At 58.0% G+C, this 21,209-nt stretch overlaps 1 protein-coding gene across 7 annotated transcripts in view; it reads left to right on the top strand.

Moving 5' to 3' along the window:
- TMCO3 (transmembrane and coiled-coil domains 3) overlaps nucleotides 1-21,209 on the top strand; it is a 39,695-nt gene that overhangs the window by 7,218 nt on the left and 11,268 nt on the right. For 5 of the 7 annotated variants that reach the window (XM_081310548.1, XM_081310542.1, XM_081310545.1 and 2 more), the window contains 6 exons: nucleotides 4,239-4,418; nucleotides 5,007-5,198; nucleotides 6,318-6,446; nucleotides 8,346-8,438; nucleotides 13,343-13,529; nucleotides 18,314-18,434. In XM_081310548.1, coding sequence (XP_081166674.1) covers nucleotides 4,239-4,418; nucleotides 5,007-5,198; nucleotides 6,318-6,446; nucleotides 8,346-8,438; nucleotides 13,343-13,529; nucleotides 18,314-18,434 — 902 coding nt within the window. The remainder of the gene's footprint in view (nucleotides 1-4,238; nucleotides 4,419-5,006; nucleotides 5,199-6,317; nucleotides 6,447-8,345; nucleotides 8,439-13,342; nucleotides 13,530-18,313; nucleotides 18,435-21,209) is intronic. The other 2 variants (XM_081310543.1, XM_081310546.1) reach the window with 1 other exon arrangement.

Below are 21,209 nucleotides of genomic sequence, written 5' to 3'. Positions count from 1 at the left end.
TTAGTCGCCCCGTCTGATGGGATGGGACCGCATCCTGCTGTAGAAATCCCAGAGGTAGCTACACACCAGGTGTTGCTGCTGGCTTTCAGGCAGGGATGTGCTTCCTGAGCGGCAGCACTCGGCAGTTTGTGAGGTGGCCTTAAGGGATGTTTGACCCACCTGCAGTGGACACTGCCTTCCCAGGGGTGGAGGTGTAGATGCTGTCCCTGAGCTAGACCCACCTTTAGTGGACACTGCCTTCCCGAGGGTGGAGGTGCAGATGCTGTCCCTGAGCTAGACCTACCTTTAGTGGACACTGCCTTCCCCAGGGTGGAGGTGCAGACGCTGTCCCTGAGCTGGACCCACCTGCAGGGGACACTGCCTTCCCCAGGGTGGAGGTGCAGACGCTGTCCCTGAGCTGGACCCACCTTTAGTGGACACTGCCTTCCCCAGGGTGGAGGTGCAGACGCTGTCCCTGAGTTAGACCCACCTTTAGTGGACACTGCCTTCCCCGGGGTGGAGGTGCAGACGATTTCCCTGAGCTGGACCCACCTTTAGTGGACACTGCCTTCCCCAGGGTGGAGGTGCAGACGATTTCCCTGAGCTGGACCCACCTTTAGTGGACACTGCCTTCCCCAGGGTGGAGGTGCAGACGCTGTCCCTGAGTTAGACCCACCTTTAGTGGACACTGCCTTCCCCAGGGTGGAGGTGCAGACGCTGTCCCTGAGCTGGACCCACCTGCAGGGGACACTACCTTCCCCAGGGTGGAGGTGCAGATGCTCTCCCTGAGCTGGACCCACCTGCAGGGGACACTGCCTTCCCCAGGGTGGAGGTGCAGACGCTGTCCCTGAGCTAGACCTACCTTTAGTGGACACTGCCTTCCCGAGGGTGGAGGTGCAGATGCTGTCCCTGAGCTAGACCTACCTTTAGTGGACACTGCCTTCCCGAGGGTGGAGGTGCAGACGCTGTCCCTGAGCTGGACCCACCTGCAGGGGACACTACCTTCCCCAGGGTGGAGGTGCAGACGATTTCCCTGAGTTAGACCTACCTTTAGTGGACACTGCCTTCCCCAGGGTGGAGGTGCAGATGCTGTCCCTGAGCTAGACCTACCTTTAGTGGACACTGCCTTCCCCAGGGTGGAGGTGCAGACGCTGTCCCTGAGCTGGACCCACCTGCAGGGGACACTGCCTTCCCCAGGGTGGAGGTGCAGACGCTGTCCCTGAGCTGGACCCACCTTTAGTGGACACTGCCTTCCCCAGGGTGGAGGTGCAGACGCTGTCCCTGAGTTAGACCCACCTTTAGTGGACACTGCCTTCCCCGGGGTGGAGGTGCAGACGATTTCCCTGAGCTGGACCCACCTTTAGTGGACACTGCCTTCCCCAGGGTGGAGGTGCAGACGATTTCCCTGAGCTGGACCCACCTTTAGTGGACACTGCCTTCCCCAGGGTGGAGGTGCAGACGCTGTCCCTGAGTTAGACCCACCTTTAGTGGACACTGCCTTCCCCAGGGTGGAGGTGCAGACGCTGTCCCTGAGCTGGACCCACCTGCAGGGGACACTACCTTCCCGAGGGTGGAGGTGCAGATGCTCTCCCTGAGCTGGACCCACCTGCAGGGGACACTGCCTTCCCCAGGGTGGAGGTGCAGACGCTGTCCCTGAGCTGGACCCACCTTTAGTGGACACTGCCTTCCCCAGGGTGGAGGTGCAGACGCTGTCCCTGAGCTGGACCCACCTTTAGTGGACACTGCCTTCCCCAGGGTGGAGGTGCAGACGATTTCCCTGAGCTGGACCCACCTTTAGTGGACACTGCCTTCCCCAGGGTGGAGGTGCAGACGCTGTCCCTGAGTTAGACCCACCTTTAGTGGACACTGCCTTCCCCAGGGTGGAGGTGCAGACGCTGTCCCTGAGCTGGACCCACCTGCAGGGGACACTACCTTCCCGAGGGTGGAGGTGCAGATGCTCTCCCTGAGCTGGACCCACCTGCAGGGGACACTGCCTTCCCGAGGGTGGAGGTGCAGACGATTTCCCTGAGTTAGACCCACCTTTAGTGGACACTGCCTTCCCCAGGGTGGAGGTGCAGACGCTGTCCCTGAGCTGGACCCACCTGCAGGGGACACTGCCTTCCCCAGGGTGGAGGTGCAGACGCTGTCCCTGAGCTGGACCCACCTTTAGTGGACACTGCCTTCCCCAGGGTGGAGGTGCAGACGCTGTCCCTGAGTTAGACCCACCTTTAGTGGACACTGCCTTCCCCGGGGTGGAGGTGCAGACGATTTCCCTGAGCTGGACCCACCTTTAGTGGACACTGCCTTCCCCAGGGTGGAGGTGCAGACGATTTCCCTGAGCTGGACCCACCTTTAGTGGACACTGCCTTCCCCAGGGTGGAGGTGCAGACGCTGTCCCTGAGTTAGACCCACCTTTAGTGGACACTGCCTTCCCCAGGGTGGAGGTGCAGACGCTGTCCCTGAGCTGGACCCACCTGCAGGGGACACTACCTTCCCGAGGGTGGAGGTGCAGATGCTCTCCCTGAGCTGGACCCACCTGCAGGGGACACTGCCTTCCCCAGGGTGGAGGTGCAGACGCTGTCCCTGAGCTGGACCCACCTTTAGTGGACACTGCCTTCCCCAGGGTGGAGGTGCAGACGCTGTCCCTGAGCTGGACCCACCTGCAGGGGACACTGCCTTCCCCAGGGTGGAGGTGCAGACGATTTCCCTGAGCTGAACCCACCTTTAGTGGACACTGCCTTCCCCAGGGTGGAGGTGCAGACGATTTCCCTGAGTTAGACCCACCTGCAGGGGACACTGCCTTCCCCAGGGTGGAGGTGCAGACGCTGTCCCTGAGCTGGACCCACCTGCAGGGGACACTGCCTTCCCCAGGGTGGAGGTGCAGACGCTGTCCCTGAGCTGGACCCACCTGCAGGGGACACTGCCTTCCCCAGGGTGGAGGTGCAGACGCTGTCCCTGAGCTGGACCCACCTGCAGGGGACACTGCCTTCCCCAGGGTGGAGGTGCAGACGCTGTCCCTGAGCTGGACCCACCTGCAGGGGACACTGCCTTCCCGAGGGTGGAGGTGCAGACGATTTCCCTGAGTTAGACCCACCTTTAGTGGACACTGCCTTCCCCAGGGTGGAGGTGCAGATGCTCTCCCTGAGCTGGACCCACCTGCAGGGGACACTGCCTTCCCCAGGGTGGAGGTGCAGACGCTGTCCCTGAGTTAGACCCACCTTTAGTGGACACTGCCTTCCCCAGGGTGGAGGTGTAGATGCTGTCCCTGAGCTGGACCCACCTGCAGGGGACACTACCTTCCCCAGGGTGGAGGTGCAGACGCTGTCCCTGAGTTAGACCCACCTTTAGTGGACACTGCCTTCCCCAGGGTGGAGGTGCAGACGCTGTCCCTGAGCTGGACCCACCTGCAGGGGACACTGCCTTCCCCAGGGTGGAGGTGCAGACGCTGTCCCTGAGTTAGACCCACCTTTAGTGGACACTGCCTTCCCCAGGGTGGAGGTGCAGACGCTGTCCCTGAGCTGGACCCACCTGCAGGGGACACTACCTTCCCCAGGGTGGAGGTGTAGATGCTGTCCCTGAGTTAGACCCACCTTTAGTGGACACTGCCTTCCCCAGGGTGGAGGTGCAGACGCTGTCCCTGAGTTAGACCCACCTTTAGTGGACACTGCCTTCCCCAGGGTGGAGGTGCAGACGCTGTCCCTGAGCTGGACCCACCTGCAGGGGACACTACCTTCCCCAGGGTGGAGGTGCAGACGCTGTCCCTGAGTTAGACCCACCTTTAGTGGACACTGCCTTCCCCAGGGTGGAGGTGCAGACGCTGTCCCTGAGCTGGACCCACCTGCAGGGGACACTACCTTCCCCCAGGGTGGAGGTGCAGACGCTGTCCCTGAGTTAGACCCACCTTTAGTGGACACTGCCTTCCCCAGGGTGGAGGTGCAGACGCTGTCCCTGAGCTGGACCCACCTGCAGGGGACACTACCTTCCCCCAGGGTGGAGGTGCAGACGCTGTCCCTGAGCTGGACCCACCTTTAGTGGACACTGCCTTCCCCAGGGTGGAGGTGCAGACGCTGTCCCTGCACATTCTGAAGCTCCCTGTGTTTGGAATGTTTGACCTCCCTTGCTGGACAGTCAGTCACAGTGCAGCAGTGGGGCACTGACCTGGAGCACCGCTGGTGGGTCTAGTCACCAGGACCCTGAGCAGATGAGTCCCCTCCTGGTTTTTCTTGTAATGTATCTTGCCCTTTCCTACGAACAAATAGGAAGAGACCGAGTATGTGGAACTTCTCGCCGCAGAAAAACATCAGGTGGAAGCCCTTAAGCACATGCAGCATCAGAACAAGAGCCTCTCCATGCTGGACGAGATCCTCGAGGACGTGAGGAGGGCGGCAGATCGCTTAGAGGAGGAGATAGAGGAGCATGCCTTCGATGACAACAAATCAGTAAGCCGCCTTCCGGCACCTCTGCCCTGCGAGCCGTGCTGCTGGGCCTGGCCATCGGTGCGGCTGTGACTCAGGGTCTGCGAGCGACACGTGGGTGCTCTGGCAGGGCTGCAGGAGTGGGCGGCCAACCTGCTCCTTCGCCCCCTGGCACTCACTGCCAGCCCAGCTTGGCCACTCACGGGGCTTGGGACTGTGGCCTCAGGAGGCTTGGAGGGTTCCAGCTGCTCAGTTCTGACAGGCTGAGACCCTGGGGCGAGATCAAGGCCAGCGGAGAACTGGCTGTGGGTCTAGGGGTGGACCCACGAAAGGGTGGAGAGAAAGAAACAGAAACTGATATTTAAATTCTCAGTTTCTGGGGTCAAGTGTGAGCGTGTGCCCTGCATCAGGTCAAGTGGATGTCTGGAAGTAGCAGCGGCTGCTTCTGCCCAGAAATGCTTCATTGAGCGAGTGCCTTCATCATGCTGGTGGTCTTCTGTCTTGTTAGACACAATGTGAACACGTCTACCTTGATGTATGTTCTTTCCTCTTGATGTTGACTGCAAAAGCATCAACATGATTCTGATTGCATGATATTGGTCACTCTCACAGGTCAAAGGGGTCAACTTTGAGGCAGTTTTGCGGGTGGAGGAGGAAGAGGCCAGTTCCAAGCAGAACATCACAAAACGGGATGTGGAGGAGGGCCTGGGCTTGAGCATGCTGATCGACTCCCAAAACAACCAGTATGTCCTCACGAAGCCCCGGGACGCCACCATTCCACGTGCAGACCACCACTTCATAAAGGCAAGCTGAGGCCACCCGCCCGTCTCGCTGGGCAGTCAGCAGGCCTGACCTGATGCGGGGCCCCCTCGGAGGCGGGTGGTGCACAGCCTTCCTCCTGCCAGAGCATGCTGGCTTCCCGTGCTGGGCTTTGAGACAGCATCCCTTATTTAATTGTTTCTAAAGGAAAAAGGCGTTTTGACATTTAAGATGAAATTTGATTCTGTTTTGGAGAATTTGGAGGACTCTCTGAAGTTTGGAGTGACCGTCATGGGATTAAAGCTCTCGCTGTCTGAGACCTGTTTGAGCGGTTGACTGAGGCAGGAGGATCGCTGGAGCCCAGGGGTTTAAGACCAGTCTAGCAACATAGCAAGGCGCCATCTAAAATTATAACCTGAGGTTAAAGAAAACAAACTCTTTTCTATAAAAGAGAAAGCCCTTTGAGGCAGAGAAGTGTGGACGTGGGGCACAGGGCATGGCATTTCCGGTCCTCCCAGGAAGCTGGCCCAGTCTGGAGTGGAGTGCACCCTCCAGAGGGCCTGGAGGGATCAGATAAGCTCAGATCTCCACAGAACTCTTAAGGCAGAGCCTTGCAAGGAACAGAAACCAAACAGAGAGGCTTGGCCTCGGTTCCCAGGGAAAAGGGCTCCTCCCGGGCGCTGGCCTGTGTCCTGCTGTCCTTGATTGTGAAAGAACAGGCCATGTCTGTAGACCAACTCCGTGCCTCCTTCACAGCAGTCCCTTTCTCCCGTTGCGATGAGCAAGTCGCGTCTGGGGGTGTGTTTGAGACTGTGAACAGCCTGCTCCCAGTAAGTTCTCACCCAGTGGTTCTGACACCCGTGGAAGACTTGCCCATGTGGGTGACAAGCAGAGAGTCATAGGGAGGACCCCATCTGCAAGGGCTTTGAGGCCAGGAATGGGTGGAGTCCAGGGCTGGGAGAGATGGAGCATGCTGTGGGGCGTGAGCAGGACGAACCAGAGCTGCTCGGCTGCTCCTGACACGTTGTGCTGTGCTCCGCTGCAGACACAGCACTATAAAACCGCTCAGTCCTGTTGTCTGCTGGTTCCTGTAAGGGGCTGGCCGTCATCCTGCCATCCCAGCCCACCCGTCCCCTTGATCTGTGCTTGTCTGTTCCGCTCTAGGACATTGTCTCCATAGGAGTGCTGTCCTTACCTTGTGGCTGGCTGTGCACAGCAATAGGGCTGCCCACCATGTTTGGGTACATCATCTGCGGTGTGCTTCTGGGGCCTTCAGGACTGAACAGCATCAAGGTAAGAATAGAACTTGACTGCTCTGATACTGGACAGGACAGAGACACAGACGAGAGCTCTGAACTGGAGTCAAAGAAGAGCCGTCCTCCCCCCGTGCCAGGAACACACCCTAGAGCTGGGCGCATTGCCCTCCACGACCTAGAGGCCGCTGGCAGAAGGCAGCCGCTGGCTCCATGGTCATCAGCGTAAAGGTTCTGTTTCCAGTCCCTCCTGTGCCTGTGCAGTCCTGAATGTACACCAGGAGTGCCTGTGGCACTGGCGCCAGGGCAGCAGGGCCCGGGCTGCTCTTGCCAGAGCTGCTTCAGACCAGTTGCTGCTTGCCACAGGTGAACACTCTGACAGCAAGGAAGGGTCCCAAGCCTTGTGGCCTCCCAGCGTGTCATCTGAGCACACTCAACATCCCAGGAGGCTAAAGATGAGCCACAAACGTCCCCCAGCTTTGCTGGTGTGTCCAGGGCTGTGGGGTGAGGAGCCCTGCTCCCCCCACTAGTGACTGGTACGCCTTGAACCTCAGTGTTTTTTCCGACATAGCAGAAAGGGTCTGAAGAGGAACCATTTGGGGCTCCTCTGAGCAGTAGGTGGCCCTGGCCAGCTGCAGAGCTGCCTGCCAGCACCTTCAGCCGGGAGCTGTCAGCTGACCTGACGCGGGGCCACATGGAGGCTGCTTGCCCCCTGGCAGCACGGAGGGCCCTTACTGTGGCTTTCTGCACTGGCACCGAGTGCGGCTCAGCAGCAGGGAAGGCTGCAGGCGGGAGCCTCCTGCCTCTTCCCACCCTTCCAGGCATCAGCAAGTTCAGGCAGACACGGTTCCCTCTTTCTCCTCAGCCAAGATAGCGGGAGCAGGGTCAAGGCAAAGGGCCTGGCGCTGCAGACGCTGATCTCGATAAGTTGCGGCACTGAGGAAGGAGGCGTGGTTGCAGATGTCCATCCAGGAGCACCTTGTAGGAGTGGGGAAGGCCCCTGTGCAGGGGACTCAGGCTTCCACTGCCGAGTTCAGGTTGTTGTTTTGGAGTCACAGCACAATCAGGGAACGGGAAGAGAAGTGAGAGAGAGCAGTTGGACGTGGGTAAGGGCAGGGCTGGGTTTGCCAGCCAGTGCAGGGAGGCGCTCTATAGGCAGCTGAGGTTCACCCACAGCACCAAGAAGAGCACCAAGCAGCACTCAGCAGCTGAGAAAGGCAGGAGGCGGGGTGCCAGTCACAACAGGATGGGGTCTGCATCTGTGAGGCCAGCTCAGGGGGTCAGGACAGTGCCATGGGAGCATTTTAAAAGATGGAGCTGGGCACCTGTATCCCAGCCTCTCTGGAGGCTGAGGCAGGAGGGTGGCAAGTTCAAAGATCGCCTCAGCAGCTTAGTGAGACCCTGTCGCTAAATAAAAAATAAACAGGTCTGCGAATGTGGTTCAGTGGTTAAGCACCTGTAGGTTTAATCCCCAATATCAAAAAAAATAAAAGGATTGAACTGTTAGTCACCAGGACAGAGACATCAAATATTTTGTGCTATTTATTTATCTAGTGAAAACATTAAAAGTAAACACCAAATGAAGAGTCTGAGCAGTCACAGACGCTGTTCACCAACACTGTGGATGTGGGCATTGAACTCGGGGGAGATACATCTGCAGGGACTTGCTCGGCCCTAACAGGAGCCAAGAGCGAGCAGCACCGAGTGGGCTGCCTCCTCATCCCAGAGGTGGCCAGCGAACCGTGCTGGGGAGGCCCAGAGCCGCTTGCAGACAGCGGAGAGAAGCATGCTTCTCTGTGAATCAAGACAAGGGAAGACCTGGAGGGCAGAACTCGTCAGATGCAGGAGAAATTCCAGGAGTTGTCCTCTTTAACTGGGTGGGTGTGGGGGCTTCCCCTGGAGGCCTGGGCTCACACGGCCTCTCCACCTTGCTCTGCAGTCCGTGGTCCAGGTGGAGACCCTGGGAGAGTTCGGGGTCTTCTTCAGTCTCTTCCTCGTGGGCCTGGAGTTCTCCCCGGAGAAGCTGAGGAAGGTGAGGCTGCGTCTTAGCCCCAGGTGGCTTGTCCCGTCGGGTGTTCAATGACACTTGGCTGTTGAATCTCATGTTTTTAGGACAGAACATGTTATTTTAGTTTGATATACTATTTTTAGGGCATAAGTTTCTAAAGATAAAAAATGTTCCATTTGTTAAAGTTAAGATAATAAATGGAGTTAACTTTCCTGAGGCTAAGGTCAAGAAATAATGTTCCACCTTAATATGTGGGCCCTTCCAAGAAGGTGCCAGACTCTGGGGTGGAACACCACAGACGGGTACTCAGTGCTTCCCTGGGGGAGTCCCACCACGGGCCGCAAAGACGCTCAGGTTTCCAGCAGATGCTTGGGGATGGAAAAAGGCATTGAAGGTGGTGGGGATACAGTGAACGTCATAGGCATCCAAAAGAAAGTCACACTTGGCCGTGCAGGGCAAGGAGGGAGGACCTCGCCGCCCACTGCCCTTGCCCTCTGTCTCCCATTAGCTCTAGAGCCTCCGACCTGATCCTTTTCCCAGGTCTCCACCCGAGGAAGTGTTGCGATGGGCAAAGTGCGACATCTGCAGTCCACACGTTCCTGCCGTTTTCAATGCTTTATTCACTCAAAATCACTCAATACAGTTTCACTATAGGTTCTTAATCAGGGAATGACAATCCTTAATGCTGGGGACTGCAATAGACATAATCAGTTCAAAGCAAACAATTCTTAGTTAACTCTAAGCACTGCAAACACCCTTAGTCACGACAGACCTATCACAGACATTCCCTCTGCATGCTGAGCTTAAGTGCTAGATTTAAAGTCTTGAGTCTTAGGTCTTAAACCCAGCAGGTGCCCACTCACTCACCCTGTCCAGGCCAGGAACCGATAGCTTCTCCTGGGGTGGAGCTGACGGTTGGTGAGGAGAGGGTGTAAGGAGAGGTCCCTGTTCTCACCAGGTCAGGAGGCTGCTGTAGAGTTTGAGAGCTGTGAGGACAACACAGAGGATCAGGCAGATGATGAGAAGAGCTGGGCTGTCTGTCCAGGTGCTCACCAGGCTCTCAGGCTGTGTGCGTCAGTGTCAGCTGGCTGAATGTCTGTTCATTTGTTCCATTATTCATACTAAATCTTGGAGCTTCTGCGCATCCTTTGGGTCCCTATCAGCTGTTACCAGGTTTCTTAGTGAAAACTTTCATTCTTAGAGCCAGGACATGTGGTTTGGTGGTTTCTGCCCTGAGATCACACTTTTGACTCTTATCAGGGTTATGACAAATGACATGTGACTTCACTCTCTTGCCTGGGCTCTGTGGCTTGCCTGGTGAGACTGCGGTTTTATTTTAAAATGGACTTGCTTAGGCTAAGGCCTAAGGCCATCCTTACAGGAAGGAACCACTCAAAAGGCATTTAGAAGGTTCACCCAAGTCTGAGCTCTTCGCACTGCAGGTTCAGCCTGAGTCTGGTGGCCAGTCACACCGTGGCATAACGACTTGGGAAGGTTATATGCCCATTGTCACAAGAACAAAGAAGCGACTTTGTTGTAAGAAGAGATGAGCCAGGGGTTGTGGCATGCACCCATGGTCCTACGCACCCGGAGGGTACAACTTTGAGGCCAGCCTGGGCTGCACATCAAGACTGTCACAAAGGTGGGCTCGGACATGGTGGCCACCAAGGGAGCAGAGATGTGTGGGGAGCAGGGTCGGGCATGATGGCAGGCGCCATGCCCCTCCATGGACTGAATTGTCTGTGGCCATAGCATCACTCCTTTATCTAAGGAAAAGTAAACTTTTAGAGGCTTGTTTGCTTTCCAGAGTTCTGGGCCTTTACGCCCGTCTCCCACCTGCTGCTGCGGCCCCTGGTTCCTGGGCCCTTTCTGGCTCTCCCATCTCCCTCTGCTCCCAGCCCACGCTCTGTAAGTCCTGCTTCCTGGCGAGGCTCCGGGACCCCCCTTTCCCCACCGCTCCCTTCTGGGGCTTGTCTGGCTTCCTCTGCTTCCAACCTGAGAACCCTTGTTGGTTTAATTTCCAAACTCGGAGTTTAAAGAAAGCTGACCTCTTTCCTGGGTCCTATGAGTGGCCGTTCCTCCTGTGAATTTTCTGGAGCGTGTTGTGAGGGGGCATGGAGCAGGCCAATGGGTAAGGGTCTCTGGGGGGCCCTGCATCAGCAGAGTTGCCGTCCGCCTCGTGGTGTCATCTTGCGTGGCTCGGAGCGTGAGGCCTCGGCTTCCAGCACGGTGGGCTCCTGGGCCTGATGTGGTGCTTCACCAGCGCCTCCAGGGCCAGGGGCAGCTGAGAGCCAGCGAGGGGAGGTGATACTGCCAGGTACGGTGACGGTCATAGGAGAGTGTCCTGCTCCCCACGTGTGGAAGGAGAACACTGGAGAGGCCCCTGAGGCTGCCCATGAAGCAGGACTTACTTAAGAAGGGTCACATAGACTCTCCTGGGAGCGGAGGGGCACAGCTGGTGTCCTGGTGTCCCCAGGAGCGAGGTGTCCTGCCTTCTCACATGTCCTGGGCTTCCTTTGCTCTGTGCCCTCTCCTCTCATCTCTCTCCCTCCCAGCCCAGCACGCCTACCAACAGCCGGCAGCCCCCCTCCCAGCCCCGCGCGCCTACCAACAGCCAGCAGCCCCCCTCCCAGCCCCGCACGCCTACCAACAGCCGGCAGCCCCCCTCCCAGCCCCGCACGCCTACCAACAGCTACAGCCCCCCTCCCAGCCCCGCACGCCTACCAACAGCCGGCAGCCCCCCTCCCAGCCCCGCACGCCTACCAACAGCCGGCAGCCCCCCTCCCAGCCCCGCGCGCCTACCAACAGCCAAGGCTGGGCTGCCAGTGCTTCTCACCCTGTTCCCACGGCATCCGCAGCTCAGTTTTTGCCATCCTCAAGCCTTTGCTGCTGTCACTGGGGGCAGCCCTAGGCCTGGATGGGCAGCCCCAGGCCTGGAGGGCACCTTGACCCTGGTTCTCATTGCCGGAACCTCCCGTGGCCTTGAGCTGCAGGAGGTCGCTGCTGCCTTCACAGGTAGTCCCCGGTGTTCTCCAGGAGAGAGGACAGGCTTGGCGCAGCAGGTGGCTCTGCACCCCAGCGAGTGCCGCAGGCGCTCCCGAAGCAGCAGCTCCCGCGGCCTCTGAGGACTCGGGCAGCGCAGTCTCCCCCTCCTGGCCACCAGTGTTTGTGACCACCCTGCCTCACAGTCGCCCTTTGAGCTTGGTCCATCAGGGGCTGCCCGCTGGGTGGACTCTGGGTCTTCAGGTGTGGAAGTTAGGCTTCCTCCTCCTCCGTCTTGCTCCCGTGCACCTGCCCTGCGGCAGGCCCTCCGGCAGCCCTGCCCGGGGCCTGCATTTGCATTTCTTGGATGGCTTCCATGTTAGTCAGCTTTCCATCGCCATGGCCAGAAGTCCTGACCAGAGCCATCTGAGGAACAACTTTGTTTGGGGCTCACAGTTTCTGAGGTCCAGTCCGTGGTGGGCCGGCTTCACTGCTGCCCTGTTCCGGGCCTGAGCGAGCGGAGCATCGTGGTGGAAGGACATGGTGGAGGAGAGCTGTAGCTCAGGAGGCAGAGAGCAGGAGAGAATCAGTGAGACCCCAAGGCCCCACCTGCAAGTGTCCCACCTCAGAGCCTGCTGCTTTGTCACACACACATGCACGCACGCACACAGGAGAAATGCAGGGTGGGCTGGGAGGTGGTCTGTGCTGGGGAGACCTCGGGTCACTGGGCTTGCTCGGCTGTGGTTGGAAACCCCAACCTCCCCGACTTCTGAAAAATGAGGGGGAGGGGTGAGGAGCGTCTGTGCTGCAGAGGACCCAGGGAGAGCTGTGCGGAGAAGGTGGCTCCACGTGGGGCCTCCAGCCAGCCTCAGCCCTGCTGCTGCACACGGGCCAGCACTGCCAGGGCCCCATCAGTGGGGATCCGAGCGCAGGACGGGTTGGTTCGATGGGGTGTGTGCAGTGAGGAGAGGGTCAGTGCTTGGAGGGAGCAGACGAGTTTCTAGTCTGTTGTCCTACAGGACTCATAAGCACCTTCTCATCTCTTCAACTAGATCCAAACCCATGAGGGTCCAACCTGGTTTCTGCTGGGCAGAGTGGCACACACCTGTGATTCCAGTGACTCGGGAGGCTGAGGCAGGAGGATCGAAAGTTCAAGGCCAGCCTTGGCAACTTAGTGAGGCCCTTTCTCAAAAAATAGAAAGCACTGGACATTCGGCTCAGTGGTAGAGCCCCTCGGTTCAATCCCAGCACCCAAATCCCAGTCTACAGAATGTATATTGTGGGGACATGCCATTAAATCAATCAGGGTCACAACAAGTGAATTTGGGCTGACTAAAAGACACAGACACAGAAAGTACCTTTTTCTTTGGGTTCAATGACCCCTCCTCACTCCTGGCTCCCACTTGGGGGGTCAAGGCAGGCAAGAAAGAGGAGCTCGCCTCGAACGTGGGTTTTATTAATGGGGGGAGCTAATACATAGAACATTGTATCCAAGAAAGGGCAAAAGGGTAGGATCACAGCAAACAGGTGGGTGTAATTTAACGCCATCGGGTGACCCCCGCTCCCTGAGCTGCACCTTTCTTATCCAAGGGGAGGTGACGTCCAGTTGCATTGCAGGTGCAATACCAGTTCAGTCCCTCTTTACTCAGGACTTAAAGATGTGCACGTGGCTCCTGTCCAGGGCGACTCCTGACAGGACGTAGGTTCTGTAGATAGTCTGCCTTTTATTTAGGGTCTTGAGCACTGGAGGGTTGGTGTGTGGTGGAGGACCTGTTGCCCACCTGCAAGAGTCCTGCCTGTGTGTGTGATCCTGGGTCGATTGTGTATGGGGTCAGAGTGGCCGGGTGTGGCCTCAGAGCTGCTTCCCCGAAGGTCAGCCCCAGTGGGTGCAGGAGTTCGGGTGGCTGTCACTAGGACACATGTGACTTGCATGTGCTTCATTCCAGGTGTGGAAGATATCCTTACAAGGACCGTGCTACATGACCCTGCTGATGACGGCCTTTGGCCTGCTGTGGGGACACCTCCTGCAGATCAAACCCACGCAGAGCGTCTTCATTGCCACCTGCCTGTCCTTGTCTAGCACTCCCCTGGTGTCCAGGTTCCTTGCAGGCAGTGCCCGGAGTGATAAAGAAGGTAGGTGAGGGGCTCGTGTGGTTGGCGCTTGTGTGGATTTGGATCGCGGGCTCACTGTGGAAGCTGTGAGGAGGAGCTGTGGGCCTCCTCTTCCTCAGGACTGTCTGGGCAGCGCCTGCTCAGGCTCCTGTTCTGCCTGAGAACCCCTGGCCTGAGAACCGTGCCCTCCCGTGCTTGCAGATTAGGTAGCCTAAGGGCCCGAGAGAAGCAACCCAGTCTCCTGCAGAACGTCCTAGGGGTCCGTGGCCACCGAGGTCAGTGTCGGCCGCTTCAGCTATGAAGTGTCCTGGGCATGGATTTTGGTTTGACACTCGTCAGCAAACCTGGGGGCTTTGGTGGTGAGGGGCTTTGAGTTCCCGGGTGGTTGGGTTTCCTCTGTGCATGTGGAGTGCTGGCATCCGAGCTCCCTGTGGTCTGGTGAGAGGACCAGCACCAGGGCCCCCCACACAGGCTCTGTCTGCGTCCTCTTTCCCCCATGAAGTGAACAGGGACTGCTTTGCTCCTGTGTGGTCAGTCAGTGAATATAAGGCCAGAGTGTCTTGGTAAGTTAACCCAGAGTCTGAGCACAGGAGCAGAAGGGAATGTGAACTGGGAACTTCCGGGGCGGGGCTGGGGCGCAGTGGTAGAGCACTGGCCTTGCACGTCAGAGGTCCTGGGCTCGATTCTCAGCACCACATATAAACAAACCCGTAAAGTCAAGGTCTGTCAGAAACTAAAAAAAGTAAAAAAAAAAAAAAAAAAAGAAAGAGAACTGCAGAGGCGTGCTGACCCCTGCGGAGACCACAGCTGCTCTGTGCTGGGCCTGGGCACCCCCAGCCGGCTCTCCTTGAGGCCTGCGGGGGTTCCTACTGCTGAAAGTGTGCATTGACTTCTGCCAGATGCCCTGACCTCAGGCCTGGACCCACTGGCCACAGTGTGACCATCGTCCACAACACAGCCTGGTAAAGGCAAGGACAGACGGGCTTGTGACACTGGAAATGTGAGTGAAGGAACTGCCTTTGCCTAGTGAGATCGGAGGCAGCACGGGGAGACAGTGGGGAGGTCGGTGCCCGCAGACTGGCGGCAGCTCCCGTCTGCACGGTAGGGAGGCTGCAGCATGGCAGCGACTCAGAGCACGTCCCCAACAACAGGAAAGTGAGCTCGCTGTGAGAACAGCAGAGCTGTGGCTGCCCAGGGCAGCCGGCCCCTGTCAGCCAGGCAGGTGTGTGGAGGCCAGCACACGCCAGGTCCGTCTCCAGACACTGTGGCAGAAGACGGTGGAAATACCTCCGTGTGCTGGGAAGGGTCAGTCACGGGAGCCAGCAGAGAGGCTGCTGGAGCCTGGGCATGCAGGGGTGTCTGGAAAGGCAGCCTCGAGTGTCAGCTGCCCTCGGTCCTGCAGCGCAGACCGTGTGGGACGGCTCCCAGGGTGGAGCGGAGAGCTTCCTCCGGTGGCCACACGAACTTTTAGGAAGGAAGTCTTTTGTTTCGTTTTGTTTTTTTGGTACCAGGGATTGAACCCAGCGGCGCTCAACCATGGACCACATCACCAGCCCTTTTTATTTTTCACTTTGAGACAGGGTCTTCCTAATTACTAAGTTACTTAGCTTAGAGCGTTGCTAAGTTGCTGAGACTGGCCTTGAACTTGTGATCTTCCTGGCTAGCCCCCTGAGTTGCTGGGATCAGAGGCATGTGCCACCACACCCAGCCAGGAGTTTGTTTTGTGTTTGGGGGTTTTTCTTAGAGCCGCAGTAAAACCATGGACAGGAAGGTGGTTGGAGGGGCCGCTCTGTGGGTGCGCGGTGGAGAGGAGGGAGGTGGACATGCTGAAGGACTGGATTTGGACAGGAAGGTGTGACGGAGGTGCTCGGAGGTGCCCCTGTGGCACGGTTAGGTGGGAGGGTGTGATGGAGCCGGTTGGCCCCTGAGGCTTCCACGAGGACACCTGGGCGTGCCTGGGACTTGCTCTCTTGGGGACTTGCTCTCGGGACTCGCTCTCACTGGGGCGCTGGACCTCCACTCAGAAGCCTTTGCCAGCTGAGGGATGTGTACATACACCACAGGGGCTTTGGCCACCCCTCCTGGGGCCCACGCGGGCTTGGCACCCTGTAGGAGACGCTTGCCGAGTTTCCTAGCGGTCACCTTTCTGTCTGGATGTGCAGAAGTCCTGGATGCGTTCAATCCTTTATCATTGTAGAGAGACCCAGCCTGTGGCTGCAGTGCCTTCTGACGGAGGTCGCAGAGCCTGCTGGTCCACGCACATCGTGTCTTCTCTGTGGATCTGTTTTATGTTTTAACAAATTCACTCTCCGCCACATTTCCTCCTAACAGACCGGACCTTCTGCTCTTCAGTGCAGGTGTTTGATACATAACATGTGGGGGTTTAATCCAGGGGAGGACACTCTTCTCCACACGAGGACTCTCGTTGCCTCTCATTCGCCCGCCTCCTCTCGCTTCTCATCCGTCTCTGTGCAGAGGCTGGGACCCACTGCGCGCGCGGACCCCTGCAGGTGCTCCTCACACAGGCTGATCTGGCCTTCTGCTCTTTGAATATGTGATGGGGTCGGTTCCATGAAAAACCCTGCCGACTTGAACTGTGAGTTTGAGAACCGCCTTTGTGTGGTGAGCCTTTGCGTCACAGGCGGGGACCGGCCTGCTAAGCCTTCGATGACACTGGGACTTTCCCGGGAAAGGTGACCCAGACCTCGAGAGATCCATCTGTACATTTCTTGAGCTTTCTGCTGCTACTGCAAGTCAAAGCTTCTTTCTTAAAACTACCTTTTCTAACAGCCCTGCAGGGGCACCTCCGAGCACCTCCGTCACACCTTCCTGTCCAAATCCAGTCCTTCAGCATGTCCACCTCCCTCCTCTCCACCATGCACCCACAGAGCGGCCCCTCCGACCACCTTCCTCTCCATGGTTTTACTGTGGCTCTAAGAAAAACCCCCAAACAAAAAACAAACTCCTGGCTGGGTGTGGAGAGCCGTTTTGGAACAGAAAACTGCTTTCCTAGGTACGTTTCCTGGGAGACTCTCAGGGTGCACAGGGATGGCCAAGGAAGTGTCCTCTGTGGGAGCAAGAGAGTGAGAGTGGGCTGGGCACTGGGTGCTGCCCCAGGCAGTCCAGTGGCTTCCTGTCCTTGGAAGGTTGCAGAAGGGGTGAGGCCTCCGGCAGCAGGTGCGGGCGGAGCCCAGCCTTGGGCACTGGGCCCTTGTGAAGCCTGGGCCATGCTCAGCACGCCCTGGAAGCCCGCGCAGGCGTCTGGGTGCAGTGGCTCTTAGGGAGGTGGCCTGTGGCCCTGGCGTTGCTGGTGCCCAGGAGTGGACAGTGCCTGCTGCTCATCACGCAGTGCTAGGTGTCTCTTCCTGCCCAGTGTTTCCCAGTGAAGGCACCCACTGCAGGTGGGCCACGAGCAGCGTGCAGTGGCCTCGTCACCTGTGTCAGGACCAGGGAAAGCCCACCTGTGGGCATCCGCCAGGGGAGGGGCCTGGAGTTCATGTGGCAGGCTCCTGGCCAGACGGGGTCTGCGCAGCCCTCAGGCTGGGGAGGGCGCGGGCGTCCAGTGTGTCCAGGCACAGACACAGGTCTGCATGGCCCTCAGGCTGGGGAGGGCGCGGGCGTCCTGTGTGTCCAGGTAACAGACACAGGTCTGCGTGGCCCTCAGGCTGGGGAGGGCGCGGGCGTCCTGTGTGTCCAGGCACAGACACAGGTCTGCATGGCCCTCAGGCTGGGGAGGGCGCGGGCATCCGGTGTGTCCAGGTAACAGACACAGGTCTGCATGGCCCTCAGGCTGGGGAGGGCGCGGGCGTCCAGTGTGTCCAGGACACAGACACAGGTCTGCATGGCCCTCAGGCTGGGGAGGGCGCGGGCGTCCTGTGTGTCCAGGACACAGACACAGGTCTGCGTGGCCCTCAGGCTGGGGAGGGCGCGGGCGTCCTGTGTGTCCAGGACACAGACATGGGGTCACATGCCATCATCATCTTTGCGGAGGGTTCTTTTTGTGGTGATGGTTGTCTGTGTTTATGTAAATGACAAGCGAGTTATAGAAAGGAAATATTATACAGAAAGTTTTTATAGTATGGTGTTGCTTGCAGGAGGCTGAGTCAGGAGGATTGCTCTAGCCTGGGAGTTTGAGGCCAGCCTGGGCAACACAGCAAAACCTTGTCTCAAAAAAAAAGACAAGAAAGAAAGAAAAATGAAAGAGAAGAAAAGAAAACACGACACCACATCTCTTGGAAATCAAGTACTGAAGTGTTTTAAATATTAAAATCTCATTTTGGAGTCAGTGCCTCGCTCTGGGACCCAGGCTGGCCTGGAGCTCTGGGCGCCAGTGCTCTCCAGCTGCAACCCAGAGTAGCTGGAGTGCAGGTCTGCCCTGGTGAGCTTGGCTTCCAGGAGCCCCCTGTTCTTGATTATCAAAGCTGTCCCAAAGCTGGCCCTGGTGGTGTACACCTATAATCCCAGCTGCTAAGGAGGTGGAGGCACGCGGATCGAAAGTTCAGGACAGCCTCCACAACTCAGGCCCAAGCGACTGAGCAAGACCCTGTCACAAAATAAAAACTCAAAAGGGCTGGGGATAGGGCTCAGGGGTAAAGGGCCTTGAGTTCAAGCCTTGGTATCAACCAACAGACAAACCGGTTTGGAGTGCTGTGGAAGTGTGCTGAGGCTGCCTGCCGATGGGGCTGCGTGCCGACGGGGCTGCGTGCCGACGGGGCTGCGTGCCGACGGGGCTGCGTGCCGATGGGGCTGCGTGCCGACGGGGCTGCGTGCCGCTGCGGCCAGTGTTGGAGTGCTGTTTTCTCCAGCAGGTGACGTTGACTACAGCACCCTGCTGCTGGGCATGCTGGTGATGCAGGACGTGCAGCTGGGGCTGTTCATCGCTGTCATGCCGGCGCTCATACAGGCGGGAGCAGCCCCATCCTCCAGGTAAATGTCCTCCAGGTAAATGTCCATGCACACTTTGCTTTTCTGGCTCCAGCGTTTGTTTTTACGATTGCTTCCACGCGCCTTTCCCACAGTAGCGTTTGAGCTGTCATTCAGACTGGCCCAAGTGACTCCATCGCTCCTGGGCTGTGGGACGTGAGCAGTGTTTCCTCACTGTCCTCCGCTGGGTCCCTGGCTCATGGTGGCAGTGTGGGGTCCCTACCTCAGGGTCGTGGGGGCACACGGTGAGCAACACGCGTGTGCACACGTGACGTGTGGCCTCGGTTGTCACCGTCATCCCCAGTGGAACCCTCCCCTACCTGACCAAGTTTTCCTGGCTCACCTGGAGAGAGAGGCCACCTGGGGCGAGCTAGGCCAGGAGGCTGCAAGTTGTGCTGTGCATGGATTCACGGCAGGAGCACCAGCCAGAGAAAGTCCAGGTGGAGGGAGGGGGGCCACTGAGGCAAGGGCATGGCCCAGGGTGCACACACACTGGCTGGCCTTGGCCAGTGTGCTGCCATTCATGAGTCTGAGCAGCTGTGCCTCATTGGGCCTGGTCGCAGCGGGGCATCCCTCTGCCTCTGTGCTCTGACTGCTGCCTGGGACCTGGCCTCCGTGTGCCCGGCCTCCGGGCAGCCAGCCGTTTGGCCGCCGGGTGGAGCTGGCGTGGGCTGTAGAAGCCCTTTCTCAAGGCGGACAGGTTTCCCAAGAGCGTCGTGAATGGCGTGGGGCTCTGTCAGAGGCCTCTCCTTGGCCCACTGGTGTGGTGGTGTGACTTCCTTGTTGAGTGACATGGTGGGCTCTTCTGCTTTTCAAGAGTCGAACCATCTTGGAAGTAACCCACTTGGTCATGGCGTGTCTTAGCTTTTTCTTTGTGTGAACACTTGGTTGGTGTCCCGAGGCCTTGGGGATCTGAGTCAGAGACTGGGGAGTTCCTGTGATGCACCCTCTGTGGTTTCAGCGTGGAGCGTCATGTTAGGTTCATAAAATGATGTGGGCAATGTCCCTCCCTCTTGTGTTTTCTGGAAAACGTTGTACAGAACCAGTGTTCATTCGTCTGCCCACTCCTGGCCTCCACTGGGAGCCCGGCGCCTTTGGACTTCTCCAGAGACAGTCTGCCCAGCCGCTGCAGGGTGTCCCCTGCTGTCACTGAGGGGCACTGCAGCCCTGAGGAATGTGCGGGTCCCCTGGGTCACCTTCACAGGTCAGCTTGGAGTCCTCCCTGCTGCGGGCCTTCAGCCACAGCCTGTTTGACCCGTTACTCCTTTCTGTTGGCTTTGGGTTTATTTGGCTCTGCAGATAGTTAGGACTCCCTCTCAGCACTGTGGGGCTGCATCGTACTTGTGTTGATGTGTCATACTCTTATTTTCATTCAATAAGTGAATGTTTAAGATTTCTTTCGGGTTCCCCCTGGGTTCATGGGATGTTCAGAGTGTTTGATTTCCTGTTGTCTGTGACTGACTTCTGGTTTGATCCACTGTGATTCCACTAGTAGAAGAGGAAAACCTAGGGTAATATTCTGGTCCACCATATAAACTTTTCTTTAGGAAAATCTCTCTTCCAGTTTTAATAACCATGGAAATTTTACAGTAAAATAAGTCGGAGAAATAAAATCAGTTATAATGATAGAGACTTTGCTTATGAAGTTTTATTCAGAATTAATCTTGATCTCCCCTAAAGGAAAGGATAATCTCTCTCCCTGGCCAGACATCTCACAGACAAAGAACAGAACTCAGAAGAGAAGAACTTCCCCCGGGCTGGGTTGTGGCTCAGTGGTAGAGCGCTCACCTTGCACAATGAGGTGCTGGGTTTGATCCTCAGCACCACCTAAAGATGAAGATATTGTGCCCACCTAAAACTCAAAAATCAATATTAAAAAAGATGATCTTAAAAAAAGCAAAAAGAGTTTCCCATAACTAGAATGGGGGAAGGTCGCGAACACTCATGGAAGAGAGGGGGTGGTGTATCTAGTCGTAGAGACCTCCTGTGCGCCAATAGGAGAGTGGGACGAGGTATGAGGGCCCGATGGCAGGAGTTGTGACAGTGCCCCGGAAGCCGACAGCACTTCCTTCCTGCAGCCTGCGGCCAGAGCATTAGGTGGCACTCCTGCTCGCAGCTCCTGGGGAGGCCGTCTGGGCCTTGGGGAGACCCTGTCTCAACGTCAGTAGAACAGGCTGGGACAGAGCTCAGCCGTGGAGTACCCCAGTTCCATCCCAGCATCGCAGAACACAGAGGGTGGGTGATGCCATTTGGCAGTAGCTCCCAGTGTTGGGGTGGGACTGGGGTGCGCCTGCATGAGGGAGCACTCGCCCGGCCCCGGCGGAGGGAGGCACTTCCCTGAGCACTGTGCATCGGGGGAAGGGAGGGAGCGGTGCTCCGGCTCCCCTTGGTGTGCAGCTCCCGGTCCTCACAGCTCTGAGTAGAGTGTCCGGGGACAGGCTGGGGCCACGCAGGCTGGCTCTGCACTGGGCCTCCTGCTCACGGGTGGCTTGTGGCGATCAGGAGGCGGCCTGAGCTGAGTCCCGTGGACGGACATTGCAGAGCTGTGGCTGGTGCTCCACCCGGGCACTGCAGCTGGCTCTGCTTCTTCCCAGTGCCACCCCTTTCTCATCGGTCAGACAGATGGTGGGACGGGGCTACGCCCACTTCCTGGGGCGGGGGCGAAAGGAGAGAGATGCTGCTCAGGGAGGGAGGTGCCCGTGTCTGGAGGGAGGGTGAATGGACCACCAGGGGTCATCCACCCCAGGCAAGTGTCCTGCAGAGGACTGAGGTGGGGTG

Source organism: Spermophilus citellus (genome assembly GCF_964194105.1).
Source record: "Spermophilus citellus genome assembly, chromosome: 1".
In the NCBI taxonomy this organism is placed as follows: Eukaryota; Metazoa; Chordata; class Mammalia; order Rodentia; family Sciuridae; genus Spermophilus; species Spermophilus citellus.
This window is presented reverse-complemented; position numbering and strand designations above follow the sequence as displayed.